The sequence below is a fragment of the Scomber japonicus genome, chromosome 10 (assembly GCF_027409825.1).
Source record: "Scomber japonicus isolate fScoJap1 chromosome 10, fScoJap1.pri, whole genome shotgun sequence".
Taxonomy (NCBI): domain Eukaryota; kingdom Metazoa; phylum Chordata; class Actinopteri; order Scombriformes; family Scombridae; genus Scomber; species Scomber japonicus.
This window is the reverse complement of record NC_070587.1, coordinates 8,971,916-8,990,878: the sequence shown is the minus strand read 5'-3', so window position 1 is coordinate 8,990,878 and position 18,963 is coordinate 8,971,916. Positions and strand designations below refer to the sequence as shown.

The following is an 18,963-nucleotide window of genomic DNA, read 5'->3' as shown; positions in this document are numbered from 1 at the left end:
TAAACAATGGAGTCGGAGCGAAAAACAAACTATGTAAGGACACCATATCTGAATCACCCCAAGTACCCCAAATCGGTCAGGCTCTAGTGTAAACTGGTGGTTTGCCAGTCTTAAATCTCTTGAATATTAAACTGATAGATGTATATAGCTGCAGTATAGCGCATCCTCTTTGGCTCTGATAGAAAGAAACATTCTTCAGCATGTCATTTGTTGATGTCTGAGCCTCGTTCAGAATGCTTTTGACTACAGTGCACACTTGTGACATGGTCCCTGTCCCCTCCGGCTGACGGGTGACTCCATGCATGTTCACTGGCTCTGCAGACTTTCAGTTTATGGATTATCATTGGACTGCAGAGATTTTGGGTTTCAGGCTGAGGAATGCTCTGTATGCCCAATCACAGAAGAGCCTGAAGTGCTGGAGAAGTTCGTGGCTGGATTGCAGGACATCAAATTGATATGGGAGGTGAGGGGGGAGGGAGGGGGTTGCTGGAGCCAACCTTGGTGCTTCAACTCTCTGCATCTGTAGGTGATAAAATGAGATTAGAACAACCACTAAAACTTCCACACAAGGTAATCATTGAAAACAAGTGTCAACTCAGCTCTTTACCTGACGGTGCAGCATGTTGATGAGAGATTTCATCTCTCTGATCATCTCTACCAACTTGGGCAGTGCAGGGTGGTGGTGCTTCTTTGAAACCCTGTTTAGCCACTCAAAGTGGTGCTCATACAGCTTCAGGTCCGCATACAGCTGGGAGAGTGTGGGCTTCAGCTGGAAACAACACAGACATACTTTAGAGACTTAGCATGGGTGTGGCAAGATGTAAGTGTGCAGAGAGAAACAGATCAGCCCCTGTCCCGTCACAAGCACGCACTCAAACACAAATGCATTATCAAAGCATTACCTCAAGATTGTTGAGGTCGTTGGCTGATCTGTTGCTCATTTCTGGCAGAGATCTGAACCTATGGGGCTCCACATCTGAGTCAAACGCATGCTCCCTCTGAAAGAGAAAACAAGACACACAGACACACATCAGCACAATTTTACTCATCCTGAGACAAGTCACAGCAACATGAGGAAAGTATTAGACTAGCACCTCGATTGGGTGACTATTTTCTGTGCTTAGAGACAGTAGCTCTCACTGAGCAGAGTGTGGTCGATCGGGTCAGAATGAGTTCACCCACATTCAGCCTCCCCAAATGTCAACAATAAGAGCAAATGACCTGAACCCACAGGATGTTTTCTGCAGGGAGAGAGGATAACAACATATGCAGTGACTAAGAAAGCTCCAAGTGGGACAGACAACACAAGGCTGTAGGGAAACTCCAGGGTCACAGCTATAAAAAGATGGAATGACGCAGTGCCACTGCCCAGCTAGAGATGTGTTGTAAACTATGTCCAGACAGGAGATGTAGTGCTCATCCTGGCCACCAGAGGGGGATAAACAACCTGACTGCAGGTTTATGGAATTCTGCCTCACTAGGCAGCTGTTCTCATCAGCTGTGCAATTTAGTATTAAAGGTGTAGGCCTGATTCTGTAATGAATGGGATTGAGTGGAGATGATTGATGTGACATGCGTCATTTCCAAGCGGCAGAGGAAAATAACAACATTAGCACAATTAGTGCTCAGAAATGTATTGTGTAAACAGGTTGTATGTGCTTAATACTTCCTCAACCTGTTACTCAGTGTTTTCCTTGAATTGCTGTGCTGTTTGCTTCCAGTTGACTGTGTTGATGTTTTTTAGTGATGAATGTGCTGCATTGTCTCTCATGTCGCTCCATCAGCCTTTCATAAGAGCTCACTTATGTTTGTTGTCCAATGTTATGTCTCTGTTGCTTTTGTCCTCTTCCATCCCTCGCTTTCCTCCTCTCCTCTCACTCCCCCTCTTTCACTCATACCAGGTGCACAAGCACATGCAGCATCACGTGCACATGTGCATGCATGCACACACATACACCACTGGGTTGTCATCTAGTTGGCCCTCTGATCTCTTCATCTCTTGTGGTTTTTGCTCCATCTTTCTCAGCCTTTAATTCTCCCTCTTATCCTCCTTTTCTTGCTCTCTCCATCGTGGATCATGACCTCACCCGACAGAACTTAGCATCCAGCTTTTTTCTTCCTGAATGCAAATACTGGAATGTGATAAATCTTTTTGATTTTTATCAAGTCACTTTGCTGTGGCGACCAAAAGCAAAACACTAAACACCGCACCTACACAACCATGACTATTTACAGAACCCTCAGTGCACACACACACGGCCACAAAAATGCATACACACAAATGCATGCACACATATACATTTGCAATACAGTATGCATCCAAATATGCACGCAGACTGACTCACACACATACACGGTTTGCGTCAGAAAACTTATATAGACCTATGTGTATACAATCACACACTTCTCTCTTTTTAAAGCATCAGTTTCGTCCCTTTTTTTGCAGGGACTTTCCATGGATTCCCGTTCTATTTATCTTTCCTAACTTTGTCCTCTCTTTAGTGGAATTCCACACAATGAGGGAAAAAAATTAAAAATAAGTCTTCCATGTTACTGAACACTGTCTAATACTGTCCCCAACACTCTTTGATACTGCCGGTTTCTTCACATCTGGACCGCAGGTTAGACCACTACAGTGATAACCTGTAACATTAACTGGAAGCAACAAACTCACTCACACTTTCTGAACACTATCTACTGACCAAGACTAGAGAGAGTATGTGGCTATTTTTGATTTTATCCCCTGAACAAAAGAGTTTCAAGATTTGCATAATGCAAAAATAGAATCTAGATCAGTCATGTGTAACCAAAGATCCAGAGATATGATCCCGCTTTCTTTTCACCTGTTAAAACACTGTGTTGCTACACAATTGCCAGCTGGAGCAAAAAGTAAGTTATCAAGTTCCTACCCCCATGACTGTCAACAAAATCAGATTTCTAGCCAGACTTGTTCATACAATATGTGCAAGTGAAATCCACCGTCTGGCCACAGAACATAAACATGTTTCTGTGTAAACAGGCATATGTACTTTGTTGGAATGTCACAGATAGTATGCTTGGTAGTTTGGGATTACTTTGATGCAGGTTCAGTGTTGATATTTAGCTCTAAAATGGTCCTGATGGGAGATTTTTTGTTTCTCTGTCCTACTAACCCCATCACTGTGAATGGGTGCTCATTCTTGTTTGATCAATCACTGGCCTCCATGGTCACCAATCTCTCTGGTAGTGCCACCAGTCAAGTGACCAGGCGGACCAGAAGGTTGCTGAGTCAGACCTCCCCTCCCTTCTCAGTCCACTGTGGATTAAAAGTGAGATCACTCGGTCAAATCTCCCCTGAGGCTTTTGCTGCCCTGATCTATGCCAGTCAGTCATCAATGAAAGCAGCTTAAAGGGGAACTTTGGGATTTTTCGACCTGGACTCTATTTTCCCATCATTTTGTGTGTAAGTGAATAATGGGGACAATAGTTTTGAAATTGGCTCAGAATTGTGTAAGAGCTGGCAGCCACGAAACGGGTTGCAATGTAATCCGATGGGGCAATAGCACACCGTCAAAGTACGTCCTCTAAAAGTGCTTGTTTTTGCCACTGACAGACTGTTATTAAAAGTGTCTGTCAACATTATCATTGTTAATCTTGAATACGGCCTGAGGGCCGAAACATCAGAAATATGTATGAAGCCAGAGTGTGCAACACTTTTTTCCTGTTCTCAATCCTGTAATCCAAAGGACCATACAGATAAATAAAACGTTAAGAAGTTAATCAAATTAATTTACATTTTGCTTGATCCAAATCTTACACAACGATAAGTCTCGCAAGAGTTAACTTGTTGTTAAAATCAGCTAAATATTCAGCAATCATAAATGACACTAAGCTGTGCTTTCTGTACTTCAACACAACAAACTCCTCCCGGCACTGCTCTCTCTAATCTTGTCATGGCTGAATAACTGATTGAGACAATAGCTCAAATCTCACAAGATTTTGGAACAAGGCTTCTCCTTGAGCTAGAGGCGACACAAACCTCTCGAAATATGCACGCTGTACAAGTAAGTACAGAGTGTACACAGTGCACTACACAGAAGTATACTAACAGAGGTATGTGATTTGAGACACAGAACAGGTCTCAAACACTAGTTTCCCAAAACACAGGTAGCTACACTGACCAATTAGCCAAAGTTCAGCTCCACATGAGACACATACCTGCAGCTGTTTATATATTCATGACACAGCAACATGCAGCAGAGCAGAGACTGTGATTTAACCTGACCTGTGCTACATAATTTTGAACATTCTTCCCTGAATATGTTTTATATGCTAAAAAAGACACCTAAACTGACTGTTGAAACGTTCGTATTGTGTAAACAGTGAGAAGACATGGTGGCATATGTGTATCATCTCATGGCTAGTTCAAAGTAATCCTTTGTGTGTATCCCTCAGAAAGCAATATAAGTGTTACACATTCTTTACATGTTGAACAATTTAAATTGATGTTTGTTTGAAAGTTGTAGCTTAATGTTATAGCCTATAAGTACCATCATATACTTACCTGCTAATTACCTAGCTGTCTATTACATTAATGTTGGTCTTCATACTTACCTGTTGTACACCTAATGGGTTACAATGTTAACATTAAGTAGTTAATATTTACCTGTTGCTTACATAGCAGTCCATTAAGTCATTTTTGCATCTTTCTTTTCTAGTTTCACTCCAACTGAATACTGTCATCCTGACTTATCTGTTATGTGTGAAGTCATTAAAGGAGCAAGCACACTCACTTCCTGGCTCTTGAAAAGGAGCTTGGCTGGCTGTTTATCTATGTTAAAACTTGGGAAGTAATACATAGAGTGAACAGTACATTAGATCATTTACAAAATAAGTTCTTGTAAAAACCAAACCAAATACCTTATTCAGATTCGGCTCCACCCTTACAGTATAATTCCGTATTTATATATTTTGTATGAAACACTAAGGCATTGAAATGACATCTTTACGTGTGTTACCATGCAGGGCACATGACTTTGATCAAGCCAAGGGAAAGAGAAACATTTTATTTCTCTGTAGGGTCTTAGCATAATGTTGTCAGACATTTCTAATATAATAACAATCTGAGCCTGTCAATGGCGATGGCACTTTTTGTGGGTGGCACAATACATTGATGGAGGAAAATTGCCCCAAAGGATAACATTGCAGCCTGTTTTATGGCGGGTGGCTGAAGTGCTCGTGCTTAATACTGGACCTTTTTCAAAAAACTGGTGTCCCCATTAGTCATTTAGGCACAAAATGTCAGACTAGAGTCTTGAGAAAACCTGGTTTAGTTCAGCCCAACAACCTTTCCACAGCTGTGCATGATGCAAAAAGTTTGAAGAGTGACGTTACCTAAACCTAGGGGTAACATTAACACCAAAATGCAATTAGGCAACGATCAATCGAGGCAGGCTCTGGTGCGTTAATGACCTGCATCCTCTTCCACCTTCACACTAACAATTCAATTAGCAAAGGGCAGCCAGACCCTCATTAGCCTCTCCACCAATCAGTAGCTGAGACTCCTTATCAGAATGACGACATGTTCACTTACCAGCAGTTCTTGGGTGAGCTTCATTAGATTTTTGGTCTGATTGGACAGTTTATCCATGTCACTGGGCCGCCGCTGAGGGACTGGAGAGGCAGACGTGAATACAGGCAGCTGAGCCAATAACAGCGAGAAGAGGAGAGATGAGGAGGAGTCGAGCAGCACTGTAGGGGCAGAACAAAACGGAAGCAATTAGTGGAGAGGCGCTGTCATCTCGCCATAATGATAATGACCTCAGGCCACTGCTGTCAACTCCTGGGGAAGATATTGCACCATAATATAAACAATAGCTCCAGACTTGGCAGAGAAATCCTGTAGAGCTTCAGTGTCAGAGTCATGTTTTCACAGGCTGAATGCAAATCATTAAATCATTACAAGCCATGGCTTTGACAGTGAATATCACCATCACTCCTTTACCCTAAGCAACGCAATGAATGCTGCTGATTGTCACACCTGCAACTGGATAGGGACGTGAGTTGGTGGTATAAATTATATAGACCAAGCCAAGTCAACTCTCTAACAGTAAGCTCATTCATTCTTTTCCTTTCAAGTTCAAATACAAGGTAGACTAAGTATTAAAAGGGAACCGCAGTGCTGTTGAAATGATGAATGCTTGATAATTACAGGTGAACCACAAGAATCACTGCCAAAATAACACTGCAGGAGCATCTAAGCTGCCTGCCCTATAGTCTTAACTTTTAACAGCTGAAGGATCAACATAGAATAAAGTTTTCCATATCATAAAGTAAGGCAATTGTTTAGAATTTAAAGTGAGAAAATAATAAAATTGAGTCTGTATAGGAACGATACAAAGCAGCAACAGTCACAGAAACTTTGTCCACAATTTAAAAAATATTGGCGTTTAGAAATAAGACAAACCTGAAAAATAAATGTTAATTTAAAAAAAAAACTTTTTGAATGAAAACACACCCGTACAATCACTTACATTTCATATTGGTTCGGATCCAAGGGAACCAGCCAACAAACGTGGATAAATAAATAAATAGGAAATTAATAAATAAATTGAACTTGGATAGAGAGAGAGGCAACAGAAGTGCAGAGAGAGGGATGCGAGTATGGTAAGTCCAATTTTTGCGCGCACTGAACTGTTTAGGCTTGTTTAAAACTTCCTTTATAAAGCCTATGACACATCGGCAGTGACTCACTTCATTCATAAAAACACACACGCTCGTCCAACTCGTCTCTCCCTCCTCTCTCCCTTTCCTCCTCCCCTCCCTTCTGCCTGTCTCCCTTTGCAACTTGGAAAAATGTTCCGTTGTTTTTTCTTTTTTTTCTTTCCTCTATCACTTTCTCTCGTCCTGTCCTGTCCCTATCTCCAGCACTTCCTCCGTCGCATCCCGCTACCTGCGCCAATCAGTCCCCATCTACCTCTTTTTATCTCCCCATCTCCAAATCTCTTCCCCCCTCTCTCTCCCTCTATCACTGCAGACGTTTTAAAAAGCCCATTGTTTTCATGTGTATCAGCACATCTCATGTAACCATGTCTCTTTTAGAGCCTGTGTCCTTTCTTTTTTTTTTCTTTCTTTTGCTCCAGTGGTGTGTTTTGTGCTGTACTCAAAGGGTGAAATGTCACCGAAAGTGTGTTCTCGCTTATGTTATTCAATTTATGGGCTCTTGTAGGCTACACACAGGGACATTCCCTATATTATAGTTAATACACACGGCAAACACCTTTCTCTCCCTCCTTTTCTCACCCCTTGCTCTTTTTTTTTCTGAGCCCCTCCTGAGACAGCAGCCTGTTATTTCCACTGCCCCCCCACCCACCTCCTTCCTTTTTTTCACTCCTTCTCTCCCTCTCCAGGGTGAAGGAAAGAGTGAGAGACGGATAGGGGTAGGAGAGAGGTGTTGTCCAGACCAGAAGGGGCCTCTGAAAGTGTTGCATAGAAACAGTGAGCGGACACACACACACACACACACACACACACACACACACACACACACACACACACACACACACACACACACACACACACACACACACACACACACTTTAGGACGGACACATGCCAGAGGGGTTGCAGGGTGGTTGATGGGGTCAATGAGGAAACATGCACATGGATGCACACACACACACACACACACACACACATACACACACACACACACACACGTACACACACACACACACATACACACACACACACACGTACACACACACACACACACATAAATACACACACATACACGTACACACACTGTCAAAGAAAAACATCTGACAAACCAAAAAACATGCAGCCTGCACACACAAACATGATGTCTCACACTATCTGTAAGTTGCCGCTCTCTCTTTGAGACACACACGCACGCACGTAGAGCGGGCAGCCTGGAAACACTCAGTCAGGTGCAGTAAAGCGTGGCCCACTGTTGCAAAGGGCAAAAAAATGAGTTTCCAGTCAGGGGACAGTTTATGCATCATACTGTACGAATACTGTATATCGCAAGGGAGTCACAGACACACACACACACACAAAGGGAGAGAGAGGGAAGGAAAAGGAAGAAAGCGATTTTAAGTCTGGGTGTGAGATTAGGAGACCCTCATTCACAGACATACACTCATGGTGTGGTTAGAAAATAATTAGTGGTGGGCCTTGTATGCGCACAATCACACACTCATACACACAGAGTTGCCAGTCCGGTGGTGGGCCTACACAGACAAACAAACACCCTCCAAATGATGAGGGCCTGGTGGCAGCGAGTGGGTGGCGGTGAAAAAGGGTCATGTACTGTTTTCTCAGGTCAACAGTAGAGAAGAAAAGAAGTGAAAGGAGGAGGGCAAGAGAAGAGGGGGAGGAAATAGATGAATGTGGTTGTACGTAGGGAGATATTGACACACTCGCTCTTTTTAATTTCCCACATCAAAGGGCCGTTTGAAGACACAGCTGGGGAGAGAAGAAAAGAAAGAGTGAAGTTAGTCACTCTCCCTCATTCCCTCTCTGGGCTGCCTCTCATGATGGGGGTCTCCTGGGTGGTTCTGAGGCACACAGGCTTCTGTTAGGCCATCCGCCGGCGCTGATCACTCACACACTATGACACCAGCAGGGTGCCCTTTACATGTGTGTGTGCGTGTGTGTGTGGGAGTGTGTGCGCACATGCATAGATGTCAGTGCACAAAAATTAAAAAATAAAAGAGTTGTGTATCTTTGTTTAGACTTTTGTTTTTGTGTGTGTGAGAGCGAGCACACACTGGCGCATGCTTGTTGGAAAAGGGGGAATCCAGGGTTTGTGTAAATGGGTGTGCGTACAGTATATGTGTGTAATTATGGGTATGTGGTGGTATAAGTGCAGTGTCTGTATAACGTGCATGAGCATCAGTGTTTGTGTGTGCGTGTGTGTGTGTTTGTGTGTGGCCTTCATATGCTACCCATTACATCACCAATCTGTGTAAACCACCATAGGAGGAGAAACAGAGTGAGACACTCAGACTACGACCTCAAAGACATCAGGGGAACCTGTGACAGGGCCCTGCCAGGCCTCACTGCCAGACAAACTTTACTCACACAAGCTTCACTTAATTCAGTCATGCTTTACACTAGGTTTCCTGTACGCCATGGCATGTATTCACACATTATTATGGAGGCGTCAAATCACTTGAATGCCTCACACTCTTCGCTGACCTTTTGCCAGGCTGTTAATCCACTCAGTTCCTGAGACTATTTGCCAAAATGACTTTAAAAATGCAGCCAATGCAGAAGGATTATCAGTGGTTTACTTTATCATAATGACGGGCAAGGAAGCGCTTGAGCAAGACTAGATTTTTTTTATGTTGGGAATTTTTGTTCATTGTTGACTTAAGTGATTAGGTTGTAGTGTGATTATGAGAACAAATACCAAATCAGTTCATTTGTATATGGTTGGGTTTCCCATAAATGTTTATTGCCACGTTAATTTCCATGTCCAGGTGGATGATAAAGTAGTTTTGTGGATTTTAGGGTTAAGTCTCATGTTCTGCTTACCTCAGAGTGTCATATGTAAACAGTGAAAATGTTGGCCATGACGCAACGCTGCTCCGATGGTAAAAAGGATTATGGGAGAAGGAGTAGTAATAAATTCATCATTTTTATGTAGCACCCTCATTTCCTCTAGGGAATTCCAGCAGGGCTTGGGTAAACAAAACCGGAGATTACGTTCAAAGGGAAAACCAAAGGTCCGACCTATTACTGTTAATATTTACTCTCCTATAACAGGACCACTTTCAAGTTTCCACATGACCTCCTCCACCTCCTCTCTTCTTTCTCTCTTCTCCATCATTCTGTCTCTCCCATTCATTCTCTCTGGCGCGTTCCCACAAGCGTGACTCTGGCGCGGCTATCCTATCAGGGGAATTGTCATGGCAAACTTACCCGAAACCCCCCTTCTCCCCTCCGCTTGCCCCCTAATACGTACGTCAGAGAGCAAGTGAGTGTGTTAATAGTTCGGGGGGGTGGAGGGGTGGAGAATAGTGACACACAGGAGGGGGTTGCACTCAATGGGCAATAAAGTGACTCTCTGACTCTCTCTTTCTCACTGTCAGTAATCAGCATTATGTGCTGTTCTTTCCAGCAGATATATGACAAAAAAACTCCTCTCTTGCCCCCCACTTCTCTTTAGCTGGGAAAACTCCCTATAGACGTGATTTACAAATTATGCGTGTCAATTGCTCTCTCTCTTTTCCATGTGCACGGTCCACTTGAGACAGATATGGCTGTTGTGCATCTGTTGCTTTGCCTTTTTATTAGACCATTAAAGGAGGACATTAACCAGTATCATTATTGCAGTTTTCCTCTACTGGCTCAGCTCACAGAGCCGCGCAAAGGGCAGGATGCAGGGATGAAAGGGAGAGCATGAGGCAAACGTTTCTCCCGGCAGAAACTGGGGGAGCAAAATGTTTAAATCAGCTCTCTATTAAACACACATTTACGAGGCTCATTTTGTTTGGAAACCAAACTCTATGGTATGTGACAAAACACAGTGTGTATGTGTGTGTGTGTGTGTGCACGTGTGTGCGTGCATGTGTAACAGTGAGAGAGTCAGCCAAAGCCCTCTCCCTTTCTGACTCTGTGTTGGTCACCTGCTCACGTCCACTTTCACTGCGTCTGCGGCAGAATTCTCTGAATGAACTAGTTGAAGCAATAGGTCACAGACAGAGTGTGAGAAAGAGAAGGGGAAGCAAGCAACCCACGCAAAAGGAACTTTTTACTGTGCAAACACACTTTCCATCTACCCTGCTTGCTCCCTACATCTCAGACTGGTGTTAATACGGTGGAGAGCCCAGGCCTGTCTCAGAGCTCCCGCTTTCTCCTCCGGCTCTCCCTCCCGCTTCTCTCAGCGGCATTCTCAGTCTTGCACCATTTCTGTGGTGAGTTACTACATCTGTGTGTGCGTGTGTCTGTGAGTGATGTACACTGTATCAGAGCTGACCACTACTTGCCGGCGCGCCGTACGTCTGCGTCAGCCACACACTGAGCCTGTTGTCGTGTTTTTCTACGGAAGCTGAGAGCTGCTGACAAACACTCAGGGGAAATGGGGAGGGGTGTGTGTGTGTAAGGGGGCCTGGAGAGATGACGGGGAAGAAGTGAGGGGAGCGGGAAGACAAAGGGAAGAGGACTTGTGTGACGTCGTAGTTGGCCCTACTGAGTGACTCTGTCAACATTACGTGACCCCAGTCACATGGGGGGGTGGGGGGGGGGGTGGACGATGCCCTTTTGCAGATGGATGGACACACACATATACACGTATTCAGATACACACATGTGCTTACGTCTGTTAGGTAGTTTACCCCAGCATTTAAAACAATTTATAACCCACTACCCCCTTTTAACTTGACATGGCCTGGCTGTTTCTGTGAATGCTGACGCACTTTAGCCCCCTTCATCACTGGCCATTCATTAAATTAACACTCATTACACGCTGACAATCATAAATCAACCTCCCACAACAATGATAGTAGATAACACAACTTATAACAGCACGCATGGGCAGCTGTATTGATTCTACCATCGTTCCACTGACCACTTCCTGTGCGTCAGCTATACAGAGTGTGTAAATTTCATCATAACTAAGAGCAAACACAGGAGAGGAAATTTCATATCCGCATGTTGTCAGTGTTTATGTTTTGAAGTAGCGGATGGACGGACTGGGCGAGCTGAGCACAACAGTTTGGAAGCTGAGTGCATTTGAAAATGTTTGGAAATCAAAAAGACTTCTCTCCACATTCAGTTGGCTGTGCTTTGACCGCACAGGGAGGGGAGGCGGACCTCAAGTTCACTGAAATGTCAACTTTGGTTTGAAGTGACTTTGACTTAAAGCGGTGCAAACACAGCACAGAAGATACACTGTCTTCCTTTTTTTTAGATCGAAATTCTCTGCAGTTGTTGTTGTATTGCAGTTTTTTGTATTCTTTCTCGGAAAGAAAGCGCTTACTGTAAATGTTTATATAAACTGGGCACTATCTGTCCCTCATACTTCTTGAACATACTATCTTATCTCTGGAATAGTGAGAATAAGATACGGAAGTAATGTGTTTGCATGCATTCTTTTCAACCACCATTATCATTATCTCCAGCTGACGAGTCTAAGTCTGATGGCCATCTTTTAATTGTACATCAGCACAACCTGTCAACCCCTGCGCCTCTTCGGTTTCATTTTCTTGACCTTTGTTCATTCACTAAAGCTTTGTTTAGTGTGCAGTTTAGTGATCCACCTTTATCTTTGGAGAACTGTGACTAAGAGGAACGACACGAAAGTTATTCCAATCTCTCTATTCTTGTTTCCAGTGTTTATGTGCACTTTGACCCCTTGCTGCTTCCAATTAACCACAAACTGCTCTGTCGGGAGGCATTTAAATTCCTTACATTTCTTCTTTCATCAATAGCAGTCTGTGAGTCAAGGACTTAGAAATGAAAGCTATCCAGCATTTTTCTATTTTTGGCGCAGAGTTCACAGACATTACCATTATGGCCCCGCCGCCACTGTGTCTTTACATCTCCCCCAATGTCTCCCTTGTCTCCTTGTCTACTTTCTGTTCATCAATCACACTGTCCATCCTCATCAGAAGGTCATTGCTGGATGTATGGGATGCTTTTAGTTTGCTTCAGCGCCTGCCTTGTATTACAGACGCCCTCGCATCTGGCTGGACCCCACGGTAGTGCCAGGAAGCATGCCAGGAATGCAAGGAATGGCTCAGTGAACGATAAGAAGCAGCAGAGTGGACTGAAAGCCCAGAAACAACAGGCACATGGACAATCACTGGGGAGAAAATGAAAGGGATGACGACAAGAGTGGGATGGAAGGGGATGGAACAGAATGCCTAGACAGACATAGGTCTAGGTTTGACACTAAGACAATAAACACAGTGACAGTGGCTATCCGAGGAAGCAGAGAATGATGACGGAGATGGACTGGTGACACATGAAAAGGGAAAAGAAAGTAATAGAGAGGGACGGGTGGGCGAGGATGACTGGATTGAGATAAATTAAACTGTAATGGAGAAACACGCTAATGACCAGCGATAGAGATGGAAGGGATGAAGTAGGATTAGAAAAAACAAAGAGATGGAAGAGAATGACAAAACAAAGATAGCGACTATAAAGACGTAAAACAGATTATCTAGAGGGTGTTGGGCCAAGAGCAAGGGACATCTGTGGGACAGGAAGAAAACAGAGATAGAGACATGTCACAGGAAAGGCGAACCCCTTTAATCAGGTCCTGACTGGGTGAACGTGAGTGGGAAGAGGTGGAGATATATGAGACACACCTCACAGGCAGATTTGTGGCCGGTGAGTTTGACAGACAGCGCTTCTTTATGACTCACTGACCCGGCTTCTCTACTGTCTCCCACACTGTGCCATCTGCAGCAGCTTTCAAGCTCCCTTTGAATGCAACATGGCCAAACCCTGATCCAGATTAGCCTCTTCTTTATAGTGACCGACTAAATCTGACGTTACATCAGTGTCTACTAACAAGCCAAGTCTACACCTCCTTTTGTCTGGCTGCTGGTGCTGATTTTGGGGGCAGTCAGTCGGTAATTATTTTGAGCTGCTAAATTGCACTAGGAGGGATTGGATTACCTACCACCAGGGTAGTCCCCCCCTCAATGCTTCCCTGTTTCCCCTGGATTACATCAGAGTTTAGGCTCTCTCATCTGTGAGTAAGCACATACCTCACAGTCATGGGGGAGGCCAGAAACACATCTAATGTCTTAGAACGGAAAGGTAGATAATAGGATATATGGAGGAGGGCAGGATGTGTAAACAGTCCTCTGTGCATTTTTTCTATTCATCTCTTATAGAAAGATAAGAGAATGTTTGATGGGGATCCAGTTTCTTATTATACATCCTATCCTGTGTATCTGTGTGCATGTGCGCTTGCGTGAGTTCTTATTGTTCATATCTGACCTGAACCCATTTTTTCCTGTATTCAGATCATAAATAACGAAGGAAATTAAACATTATCCATATAAAACTCCCCAGGGTGTCTTATCTTGTATGACATTGATTCATTCCTGTAATATCATGATCACAGCACAGACCTCTGCCAATTACAATAACAAAATCGACTTGGATAAACAATATTCCGACCACAATCTGGGCTGCTTTTCTCAAAAGCTACGTACTAATTAATCTTCAAAGCAAAAAGCATTCTTGCATGACAAAGTAAGTCCTGTAAGTAGCCACTCAAAGAACACTTTCCCAGGTCAGATCAACATTGTAAAGCTCAATTGAGACACGATAAGTGCAGAACAATATGATGAGGGACAGCACATGAAATTATTTTTGCTTTATGGTGTGGTTGTACAGAGCAAAATTTGGGTCATAACTTGATCCAGTGAATGTGGACAGTTCTGCCTCACTTTAGCACTTTTGGGTCAAAACCTCACATAATAACTTAGTGCGGTTCCCTGGCTTTTCGACCCATATGAAACAGCTGACACAAGGCAGATAGGTAGGTGTGTGAGTTTTGAGGTGAGGCAGACAACGAGAGGTAACTGTTTTTTTTGGTAAATGCATTAAAAAGAACCCCTGGGAAGTTTGGACCTCTGACAGCTGAGGTGGAGCTTGGAGCAACCAAGCAGGAGGGAGAGTGTTTTCATGTGTTTATGTGTGTGTTTTCCTTCACTACTGGGACTTATATATATATATGGCTGCGGGGCTTTCTCTCAGATCCGCAGCTGAGTGTGACGGGGGTTCACTCAGGGGTATAGGAACAGGCTCCGGGGACGACCTGTGGAACACCCCGATTATCCTCCAGGGAGCGATGCTATTTAGGTGCGGTCCCCCACCACCCTTCACCTCCAATGTGCCGAATCAGTGGAAGGCAGAAACCCAGAGAGTATCCCTGACACTAATATGGAAAAAAGCCTGTTTGGAGCGAATATAAGGGCAAATATTATTCTTCCTGAGCGTAACCACGGCGAGCACCTCTGACCTGGCAGTGAAAGTGCTGAAACAAAAAGCCCAAAGACTTTTTCTGCTCCATCAAAGGAGAGCTACATAAAATAAACATGGCCATCAGATTACCACGCTGAACACGGGGCCACGTTAGCCTGCACTGGCCGCCCTGCTGCCCAACCCCATAGCTCTATGGGAGTTAAGTGTGGGGTCCGCTCAGTCAACACCATGACGCAAAATGGAACAAGCCTCTGACAGAAGCCCCAGGCTGATGGAATAAGGCCCCTACCCACAGGCCCCCCGGCCCGAGAGAAACATACTGAACGAGAATGAGAGAGAGCGAGGCAGGAAAACAGGAGGAAAGAAGAGGAAAGGAGGGAAAAGGTAAATGAGGACATTTTGGAAAAGAGGAAAAGACCACCAGTCCCAAATTGGTGGCACTGGCCATGTCCCAAATTGAAAAGCACACACATAAATGCGCTATTGCCCTAGAGAGCCAGCAGCAGGCCAGGACAGACAGCCGCCAGTGGAGAGGAGGCCGGGGCAGGGCAGGGCAGGGCAAGGCAGGGTACAGTGGTTGGTGGTGGTGGTTGTAGCTGCCAGTGAGACTGTGAGGCTTAGCTGGCTAGTCCGACTAACAGTGGACAGCCTCAGCCCGTTGGATCTGACCTCACAGGGGTTCTTTTATATCCCTGCATGTGCCTGCGTGCATTTGTGTGTAGGGGCATGCGTGTGCACCAAAAAAAAAGGAAAAGTTTGTTTGTTTATGTGTGCATTTCACGTTTGGGTGATGTAACCAGAAGAAAGCAGATCTGTCTCTTGAGGAAGACCAAGGCTTTTCTCTTGGCCTTTGAGTCACTCACTGAGGTTCAGCTGTCTATTTCATCTATGAATCCTGTTGGGTATCTGGTAGGAGCGCATTTGGTTATTAGCAATAACTTATCAAAGATAAATATAAATGATTAAATGAAAAATGATTAAATTCATTTATAATACAGGGCACCACCTGGGACCAATAATCAAACAAAAAGGTAGTCTAATATACTTTATCACTTAAAGCTGCTAACATCTTGGATGTCGGCACCCACAAGTGAACAGTGCAGGTTTGAATTTGAGCACTGGCTCCATCAATCAGCTACCTATCGCAATAAATGTGCACAATAATGACAGAAGGAGATCTTTTTAAAACTACAATAATATTTATTAATCTTCACAATGACCAACAAAGTCAATAACTGTTTCAATTAATATGTGAGATGGCGGATGTGACTTTGGGAGGAAGTCATCCTGGCCTAAGAACCAAAATGGTGGATGTGGCTGCGCCGTTATGTTCAACAATAGCCAGATGGTACAGATGGTGGCCGTTGTCTCTGCACTCAATTCAAGTCACCTCAACACACATGTCCCATGCTACCTGACTGCCAGATGTGCAAAAGAGGAACATATTGGTGTGTGCCTGTGGGTTAGTGTAGAGAGAGGAAAGAACTCTCGGTGGAGTCCTGCAACCGTGGAGGGAGAGCAGTACCCAGATGAAAAATTTACTGCTCAAAGCTTGCTCTTCTACAGCTCAGGGAGACAAAACAGATTCTCATTTCAGCCCAGTTTTAGTCTCCATTTGGTCTGATATGTTTCTCCTAAAATTCACTAGGAGTAATATTTGGTGAGATATGACAAATAGCAACAGGAGTCTTGCTTGAGACTTCCTTTATTTCTCCTTTGGAAACAAAAATGAGCAATACTAGAGCTATTATGGAGCTACATATATCAATGACAATTTAAAAAATGTTGAAAAAAGCTGTTTATTAAAATCACCAACTTTTGTATACAACACTTCATCAAGCACAGTTTGAACAGAATTGTGATAAGACTATAAAACATCACTGACGATGGCGATCTCTTCTGAAAAAAATGCAGATTGCCTTAACTGACCAGTAACAACTGACTGTTTGTGTGTTGGATTCAGAAATCAATAACAAAATAACATTGTTTTGTAATTCAGATTCAGATTCTGGACTCACTACTGAATATGAAAAGAATGAATAAAACATGGAATCATACTGTAGGAGCATGCATTTGCGTGTATGGGGGAATAATTCATGATACAGCTTTTTAAAACAAGACATGACAAAATAAGCAATGTACTTACTTAGACCCAGATGAATCATATTATTTATAATTTCAGTTTAATGTTCTACAATTAAAATAAGTTGTTGCTGTCCACATTATTTGCATGTGTTTATATTGAGTAGAGCTACATGTTGCTCAGATGAATTGTATGAGGAGAGAAGTATGTGGTTAAGGGACAATGAAGCCCAGGAAAGTCAGGCTTGTGTTTTAAACCCACCCAACCTGAATCTCTCTACAATGGCGAGCTAGAATGCTACCTGCTGATAGCTCTGGCTTGCTGGTCTAAGTTAGAGCACTGGCAGCCAAGATAGGTCAAAGACTGCTAGAAAGGAATTATCATTCAAAAGGGAGAAGTCATTTTCTAAACCACAAAATGAAACATGGGGAAATGAATAGTTGACAGTGAAAAGCACTGCCCATGCACTACCACCCCAAAAAACGAGAGGAAACACTGGTTTTAAAAATAAAAAACTGTGCATTAAAATGTTGGTCATCCTTGGTGAGCCAGGGTCATATCATCTTCTTCACTGCGTAGCGCAGTCTTTCGGCCATCTCTTTTTTAAATGTTCCTGCTGAACATTTCCTTCTGTGAAATGCATGAAAGTACAAAAACAGCATTTTTAAAAAATGTGGTTCTTAGAAAAATTCAACTTTGCATTATATGTTTATGCATCACTGTTTAGGGCAAACAGTATGCCAAAATAGTCCTTAAATTAGGTCATTTAAGGAACAGTGAAAATAACAATTGTACTGCATGCAAAAGACGACACGATTTCTGTCCCAAATTGCATGACTTTAACATAAAGTGGGCATGTCTGCAAAGGAGAGACCTGTGGACACCCATAGCATCTATTTTCAGACGTACTGACGTAATGTTCAAGGACTTCTTTGAAAATGGCCATCTCACGCAAAAATGTAACTTAATTTTAGAGCATTATTTTACCCCCTTGTCCACATCCTAGGATGACGTGCTTGGTACCAATGGTATGGAAGCGTATCTGCACCTTTATTTAAATGGCAATGCATTTTGTAAAATGTCAATTCAATCTTCAATTTTCTAATGTAATTTGAAAATGCATTTGGCAATTCACAATTCAATATGCAAAGTGCCTTTCACTACGGTCCGTCTGTCCCTCCGCCGGTTAGAAAACCACCGAGGTGTCTGCCGGTCCTTGTCTGGTCAAAGTTCTTATATTACATTTTTTGTCCTTCTGACCTTCTCCTCTCTGGATGTTTCTCGGTCACTCTCTCCTTCTCCACTTTCATTGTCCATACCACATTCACCATTTCTTGTTCAGGCCTCCTCCTTTTGACCCGTGCACGCGCATTAACGCTACCTGTCTCTCATTGGTTACATGGTTACCTGTATTACCCAATACCTGGACACAGATGGGAAGTCACGTGATATTGTTAAGACCCGCCTTGATGAGAGAACTAGCAGATTGCATTCTCAGTTTGAATTTTGGTGCAGATAACGCGTGTGGAAATGCAATCCAGTAAACGCGGGCACTGTGGTATATCATTGTGTTGTCTAACTTAAAAATATACAAAGTGATGCGAGGATTGCATTACAAAATTGAAGATTGAATTGCCAATTTGAAAAATTGAATACAGGTGCAAGAATACCATGTTGAAAATGCAATTCACATAATTTAATTTTAAATCCTAGCATTCATTAAGATAATTAAAACTGTATTGAAGATTGCATTATCACTTTGCATATTGAATTGTGAATTGCCAAGTGCATTTTCAAATTGGATTATAAAATTGAAGATTGAATTGCCATTTTTCAAAATGAATTGCCATTTGAATAAACTTGCAGATACGCTTCCATACGATGATACTTTAGGTTGTGTAGTTTAAAATAAAACCAGAGCTTTCACT

At 43.2% G+C, this 18,963-nt stretch overlaps 2 protein-coding genes across 2 annotated transcripts in view; one reads left to right on the top strand and one right to left on the bottom strand.

The window, feature by feature from the left end:
• LOC128365889 (cytochrome c oxidase subunit 6B1) overlaps positions 1-18,963 on the top strand; it is an 85,522-nt gene that overhangs the window by 49,047 nt on the left and 17,512 nt on the right. The window lies entirely within an intron of this gene.
• Positions 341-6,519, bottom strand: il11a (interleukin 11a). Its single transcript, XM_053326498.1, has 5 exons — positions 6,513-6,519; positions 5,573-5,730; positions 903-998; positions 608-769; positions 341-520 (listed from the first exon to the last, which is right to left on the bottom strand). Exons 1-5 carry the CDS (start codon positions 6,517-6,519, stop codon positions 341-343), a joined length of 603 nt encoding a protein of 200 aa, XP_053182473.1.